The sequence below is a fragment of the Chrysochloris asiatica genome, unplaced genomic scaffold (assembly GCF_000296735.1).
Source record: "Chrysochloris asiatica unplaced genomic scaffold, ChrAsi1.0 scaffold00060, whole genome shotgun sequence".
NCBI lineage: Eukaryota > Metazoa > Chordata > Mammalia > Afrosoricida > Chrysochloridae > Chrysochloris > Chrysochloris asiatica.
The window spans coordinates 3,851,714-3,859,240 of NW_006408578.1; the positions used below are offsets into that span (position 1 = coordinate 3,851,714).

At 44.1% G+C, this 7,527-nt stretch overlaps 1 protein-coding gene across 3 annotated transcripts in view; it reads right to left on the minus strand.

The window, feature by feature from the left end:
* Nucleotides 1–7,527, minus strand: part of SIRT5 (sirtuin 5) — a 29,086-nt gene that overhangs the window by 17,372 nt on the left and 4,187 nt on the right. For 2 of the 3 annotated variants that reach the window (XM_006864079.1, XM_006864080.1), the window contains exons 2-3: nt 6,442–6,575; nt 3,509–3,734 (exon numbers count right to left, since the gene is read on the minus strand). In XM_006864079.1, coding sequence (XP_006864141.1) covers nt 3,509–3,734; nt 6,442–6,575 — 360 coding nt within the window. The remainder of the gene's footprint in view (nt 1–3,508; nt 3,735–6,441; nt 6,576–7,527) is intronic. The other variant, XM_006864081.1, reaches the window with a different exon arrangement.

Consider the following 7,527-nt stretch of genomic DNA (forward strand, 5'->3'; position numbering starts at 1 on the left):
AAGGATTTGTTCCCTCTTTTGAGCTACTGCATCCATAGGTGTAGGTCAAGTTCATCAAATTGTATCAGATTACTCTTTTTTTCCTCTTCTTTCTTCTTCTGGTTGAGCTCTGATCATCCAGTCATTGAAGCCAGGTCAAGTGTGGGTGTTCTTGTGCATATGCCCTCTCTCCTTATCCACTGGACAATTCACTTTTCACTCTAGTCCTCTGTGGCTATGTCACTGACTCTGGGCCCAAGAGTCCCCAGGTCCCATAAGGTTTGTAATGTCTAATTTCTCCAGATGTAGAGTGCCAGGCCTTTGTTCCAAGGAAGCTGTGAGTGGATTTAAACCTCCAACCTTTTGGTAAGCAGCTGAGCACACTGACCATTTGTATCTTCTGTCTTCCTTTGGGGAGCCATCCCTCCCCCATTCCATGCTGAACCAATGGAGCTGTTCATCACAGTCCAAGACACAAGGATGGACACATGTTTTAGCCTATCACAGTGCCCCATATCTCTAGCAATAGTGATTTGTTAAAAGGTGAGTGGGTGATGTCAGCAAGGCCACCCAGAGGCTTATTTTCTGGGAGAAGACTGAATGAGAATAAGCCTGCAACTGTCAGAAGCTACCTTCCCTGGGGCCCAGAGGAAAATCAATCACAGAAAGAGAAGAGGCACCAAGCCACTGAGGAAAGCAAGGCTGAGAGAGGGAGAGGGAGAGAGGCAGAGAAAGCCCCAAACGCCATCAGCTCCACCCCAGGGCTCCTCTGTATCCTGGGCTAATATGCCCATCTTAATGTGGTGCTGTGGGATAAAGCACTGGACCACAAGGTCAGTCTGAACCACAAGGTCAGCAGTTCAAACTCACCAGCCACATCTTGGAAACCCTATACAGGTTCACTAGGGTTCAGAACTGATTCAATAGCACTGAACAACAGTGTTAGTGTATGGGCATTTCTCTCACTTTAACCTCACTGGATTTGGAATGTCTCCTACAATTTTCACTAGCTGGATGACAGACGTGACAAGCTTGTCAACTATCTGCTGGCACAAGCTTGCTGAAGGAGAACAATGGTTACTGAAGCACAGGACTCGGTGGTTCTCCTCAGTGGCCTGGACAAACGCAACCCCAGATGTTTCAATCCAAAAACCTTTTAAGGTCCACTGAGGAAGGAAAACGAGTCCTGGGTATTATCTAAAAACCTTCCAATCCTATTAACACCTCTTGGTAAGATCCAGAAAGGCCCAATACCAACTAGCCGAACGTGGGTCAGCAGCATGGAAGAAAATCCGACAGCAGGGAAGCCTTCACTAGAAGATGATTCTTGGCCAATCCCTACGGTGGTTCTGAGCCCGAAGCTCCATCAAACACAGACCACAATGCCCCTGAGCCCCTTAGAGTTATCCAGAGCAGCTTGATAATTAGAAATAACCAATTTATTTCCCTTACCTTTCTCACATTTTGTATCCACAAAAGTCATGTTTTTTTCTGTAAGTCTATGTCTAAGTAAGTTTTTTAATGTGCTTTATATAAGTATAAGGAGCTCTGGTAGTGTAGTGGTTATGAATTGGGCTGCTAACCTCAAGATCAGCAGTTTGAAACTACCAGCGGTTCCATGGGAGAAAGATGAGGCTTTCTGCTCCCGTAAAGATTTTCAGCCTCGGAAACCCTGTACAGGGTTGCTATGAGTCGGAACCGACTCGATGGCACATAACAACAACAACAACATAAGTATAGAATACACTATTTGTAAGTATAAAATAACACTTCTAAAGGATAAGAAAACACATCATGACTTCATAAGCAGATTGTTTTCTTTCTAAGTGGTCCAGTAGGGAGAAGAAAAAAAATTATCCATTTCACTACCAAGGCCATCTTCAGTTTGATGAAATAAGGAGAATTCTCTGATTTATACTTGTTAGAAGAGAGAGCTCATCACTTGCAACCAAAAATGTTCCAACTAACATGCACATATATTACCCTTACTTAATCCTTAAAATATCTCTGAAAGATAATTATCAGCATGTCCATTTTACATATTTAAATATGACAAATTTCACAGCCTATATTCCAGAGGAATGAGAAGAGACCCTTGGCAAGTGGCCCAGGCCCAGCTGAAGTGGGTGACAAGAAAATATCTGATTAGTCTGGAGGTGGCTGCAGACTGTTTCTGGCACACAACGAGGGACACGGGACCCAACAGAAGCATGCTCAACATTCTAATCAGGGCTGACCTAGTACACACAGACTGCTTTACTGCACAAGCTTACACACACGATAACCCCATGGGCTCGTGGCTTCCGGAAATCCCACAATTAGAGACATGCTCCTCTGTGAACACATCACACCAGGTGAAGTAAGTCAAGTACAAAAGGACAAACAGTGTATGCGGCTGCTTATTCATCTAAACTACGCAAATCCATAATGACAGCAGATTAGTGGGACCAGATGGCTGGGGGAGGCGGGACGCAGGGAGAGAGTCACTGCGTTCTCTTGTACTGAATTCTGTGGGGGGTGATGGGAGACTTTGGGAATGAGAGTGGAGCTGGTGGTAACTGTTGGAAGTAACTGATATTGCTGATTTGTATACTTAGAAACCATTAAATGGCAACTTTTCATCATATATTTATGTGTGTGTAGGGAGTCCTGGTATGATGCTGTAGGATTAGCACTGGACTGCTAACCACAAGGTCGGCAGTTCAAACTCACTAGCAGATCCTCAGAAACCCTAAACAGGGTCTCAATGAGTCAGAAATGATTGGACAGCAGCACTTAACAACAATATATATGTGTATGTAAGTATTTTAATGTATGTCTGGGGCTTGGATTTTTGAAGACTCTTCAAATGCAAATGCTTTTCAAAGGAAATCAAAAAGGATACTCAGGAATGAAAGGATGCCATCCAGGGCAGAGAAAGAAAGCCAGAGGGACCCAAGACAGACTCTGCAGGTATCATAAGCTTGGTGGACTTGCTGTGGTGGAAGTCACTGAGCTGACATAAAGCCTAGAAGCTACCATCCCTGGAGCCCGGAGAAGGATCATACAGCGGGAGAAGAAACGCCAACCCAGAGAGGAGAGGCATGGTGGAGAGTGCCAATCAGGGAGAAAGGAAAGTAACGGGACACCCTGAGTATGGCTAACATTGTCCTGTGCCCTATCCCACCATAGCACAGCTCCTGCATCCCTTCAGCCCAGCTGGGCAGTAGCCTCACAGAATGACTCCTCTATAGAACTCCACAAGACTGTACAGACCACAGCTGGTGGAGACATGGATTCTGTATTGTTAATAAGCTCCCAGGGGCTGCCTATGCTGGTTTGCAGACCACACTTGAGTTGTGAGAACGTACAGAATAAAACAAGGAGATTGGGCCAGGGAGGTCCTGCCATCCTGGGAGGTAGTGCTCACAAAGACCACAAACATCCTAGGGGAAGGAAAGATACCCAGAGGGAGGCAGGGAAGAGGTAAAGAGCACGATGTGTTCAAAAGTCTGGATCCCCTCCCCAAGAGAGGCTGATGATCCCTCACCATGGATTTCCAGAAGGTTCTTGGTGCCGGCTTTGCGGTGCAGCTCGTCGATGTTCTGGGTGATGACCACAACGCGCCGCCCCTGCCCATGCAGCCGGGCCTCACATTCAGCAATGGCGAGATGCCCAGGGTTTGGGTCCTTGCTCTGCATGACCTCCCGCCGATAGTGGTAGAACTCCCAAACTCGCGATGGGTTTCGGGCAAAGGCCTGAGGAGTAGCCAGGTCCTGAGGTGAGAGATGAATGGGGGTCAGAAAGGTAAACAGAAGCAGTGGAGTGGAAGTGGGGGCTGAATTCTGGGGAACACTGGAGGGTCCCCCTTTCTTCAGGAAGAGTCACGCTGGGAGGATGCAAGCTGGGACACCTCATGGTTGCTTCGGGTCAAGCAGGTGTTAGCAGGCAGGGCAGGACTTGTGTTCAGTCCTAGAGCTAACCTGGGACCTCAGGAGAAGTGCTTTTAATTTCCCAAATTACACCACAGGGGTAATGCAATGTGTTTTGTGTACCCCTCAAGTAAGTGATGCATGTGAACTGATGAGGAAAGACATTTTGGGTTGAACATGGCTTTTCATTGAGCCCCCAAATATATGAAGTGAAATCTTATTTTTACATTATCCTGGGGGACAAATATGAAATGCAAAATGCCCTACTGAGGTATAATGGTCACAGTTAAGAAACTCAGTTTTATTCACTACAACTATATATGAAGGAGCCCTGGTAGTGTAGTGAGTTACACAGTGGGCTGCTAACTGCAAGGTCAGCAGTTCATATCTACCAGCCGTTCCATAGGAGAAAGATGAGGCTTTTTGCTCCCGTAAATATTTATAGCCTCAGAAACCCTATACTTCACCTCCTGGATAGAATGGGAGAAAATGTGGAACTCTAAATTATTAAAAAAAAAAAAAAAGACTGGGTTTACCAGTCAGAAAGAGACTGGAGGAACACAAGACCATGACCCTTGAGCACCCTTCAGGTCTGGAAAGAAACTCACCCTTGTGGCCCAATTTCAGCCAAGCAGTAGACAGGTATATAGGCAGAAAACACCAGTAATGTATGCTTACCAGAGAATGGTCAATCATTCAAGATCAACGGCAACATTTTCCTAAGGACAAAGTTGAGAAGGGGTGGGAAGGGGGGTGGAATGGAAATAGATAGGAAACAAAGGACTTAGTGCAACTAGTGAGATGAAGCAAAATGTATGATTTGTTGAATGTAAAATGGATGATCTTATGTATAATCTTATGTGTAAACCTTTACTCAATTCCCAATAAAAAGTAAAAAAAAAAAAAAAAGGATGAAAATAAAGTAGCAGAGATTCAGTTAATCCTGCAGGAGCAAGATGAAGAGTGACAATTCAAAGAGCTGAGGGTTAAAGTGTGGCTTTGGTAGTGGTGGTGGTGGTAATGTGCTGTGGAGTTGGTTCCGACTCATAGCGACCCTGTACAGGGTTTCTGAGGCTGTAAATCATTATGGAAGCAGAAAGCCTCATCTTTCTCCTGTGGAGCAGCTGATAGCTTCGAACTACTGACCTTGAGGTTAGCAGCCTGACTCATAAGCATTATGTTACCATGTAAAACAAAAACAAAAAAAATGCCTACTGAAATGGAAGGCATGTATTGAAGTAATAATTCACGAATGCTTCATTCAACCAACACAAATCCTGTTAAGCTTCTAGTATGTGTCCAAGACTATTCTGGGAGCTGCAGGTAAAACAGTGGCTATAACAGGCACAAATCTCTGCCTTTTAAAGGGATAGTGGTTGCTTAGGTTGAGAGGGGACTGACTAAGACCACGAGGAAATATTTGGAAGGGATAGAGATGTTCTATGATTGTGGACGCGGTTATATTACTGTATACATTTGTCAAAGCTCACTTAGTTATACACTTAAAATTGGCAAAACATTTATGAGGAGGCTTCAGAACATTTGTGTTAAAATGGAATTAAATGAAAACGGAATCTTTCCATTAACTTTTTGAAGCCCTCTCGTATGTATGTATCTATTTATCTATCTGTACCTCAGAAAAGGAGTCTTGGTGTGGCGCTGTGGGTTAATGCGCCAGACTGCAAAGCCATTTGAACAGCAAGGTCGGTGGTTCAAGTTCACCAGCTGCTCCTCAGAAACCCTACACAGAGTTGCTATGGGTTGGAATTGACTTGAAAGCACGTAACAACAACAACCGCAGTAAAAGTTGAATTAAAAAATATCTGTACCCTTAGAGAATTTGCATTCTAATTGTTGTTGTTGTTGTTGTTAAGTGCCATCGAGTCAGTTCGGACTCACAGCAATGCTGTATCGGGTTTCCAAGGAGTGGCTGGTGGGTTTGAACTGCCAACCTCGTGGTTAGCAGTCTAGTGCTTATCCTACAGCGCCACACCAGGACTCACTCTAAGAATCTTATAGAAATTTTTGAACATCAAGCCCTAAGCCTTCAACACTTTGACTTTAGACTTTAGTTTTAATATGAAAAGATGACAGTTTAAAAATGTGTAATGCTTAATTTCAGGAGTCCTGGTGTATCACTGTTGAATAAAGTACTGAACCGCAAGGTTGGTGGCTCAGACGTAACTAACCGCTCCTCGGAAACCCTATACAGGGTCGCTATGAGCTGGAACTGACTCAATAGCACTTAATAATAACAACAAAGCTTAATTTCAGACCTTTAGGGAAAGGAATTATGCTTGTCAACCCTTTGATGCAATTGCTAAAAGAAGCCTATTATACAGTTTGTACTTGTCTAGAAAGTAAGGAGAGAGCCTGCTTTGCTCAACTTTTCTATTCTAATCCAAGCAGACTAGTTTTGTGTTGATATGACAATGAACAGGACAAAAGGGTCAGAGTTCATTTCAAACCTCTGTTTTCCAGGTTTGGTCATGGATATAGGATCGGGGTCAAACTCTAAGGTTTACATGGAGAACCATGAAATGTCACTAACCTGAGCTTGCCATTTTCTCCAATAACCTCCGGCTCCTCTGAATGTAGGAACCCCACTTTCAGCGCTAACACCAGCACCTGTGAGGATGACTATGTGCTTTGCTTTTGCAAAAACCTTCCGAAAATCTGCCATATCTAAACAGAGAATGAAATATCAATCCAATATACTGTTTGGACATTTATATTCCGTATCAGTTTTCTATATTTTGAAACTTGACCTTGCATAAAATTATACTTTAAGATACCATGCCTATACCATGAGGGTGTTGCCTTGGGTGGCCTATCACGGGAGTGGGCAGTTTTCTTAGAGAAAGCAGCAGCGGTTCTGGGCATACAGAACTGGGTTTGAATCACAGTCCTGACACACACCTGTGTGATCTGACCCAAATCACTTACCTTTCCCATCCTAGGTTTCCTTGCCTGATGGATACACACAATAGCATCTTCCTTATGTGGGATTGTGATGCAGATTTTAAAAGGTTAAGAGCTGTTTACATTCATTTCCTAGGACTGCTGTAACAAGCACACAAACTGGGTGGCTAATAACAGCAGAAAGATATTCTCTCCCAGCTCTGGGGACTGGGAGTCAAAGACGAGGGTATGTGCTGGGCAGCTTCATTCTGAGAGCTCTGAGGGAGAATTTGCTCCCTGCTTCTCTCCTACCTTCCAGTGACGGCTGGAGGCCCTCGGTGCTTCCTGGCTTACAGACGACTCCAATCTCTGCCTCTGAAGACATGACAGTCTTCCCTCTATGTATGTCTTTCTGTCTGTCTCTTCTCCTTTCATATGAGAGCCAGGCAGACTGGATAGGATCTTCCTTATTGTAGTATGACCTCATATTATTTAACTGATAGCAGCTTCAAAGAGTCTATTTCCATTGAGCTCAGCAAAAGTGGAAGGGCTAGGAATTGAAATATGTCCCACAATAGTGCCTTCCTGATATGGGATTGGGATACAGAGTTTAAAAGGTTAAGGGATGATCCATTAGCTTCTTAGGACTGCTGTAACAAGCACACAAACTAGGTGCCTAAAAGGTTTACTGATGAATAGAGCTTGACCCAAATTTAATATGCCACATGACCTCATT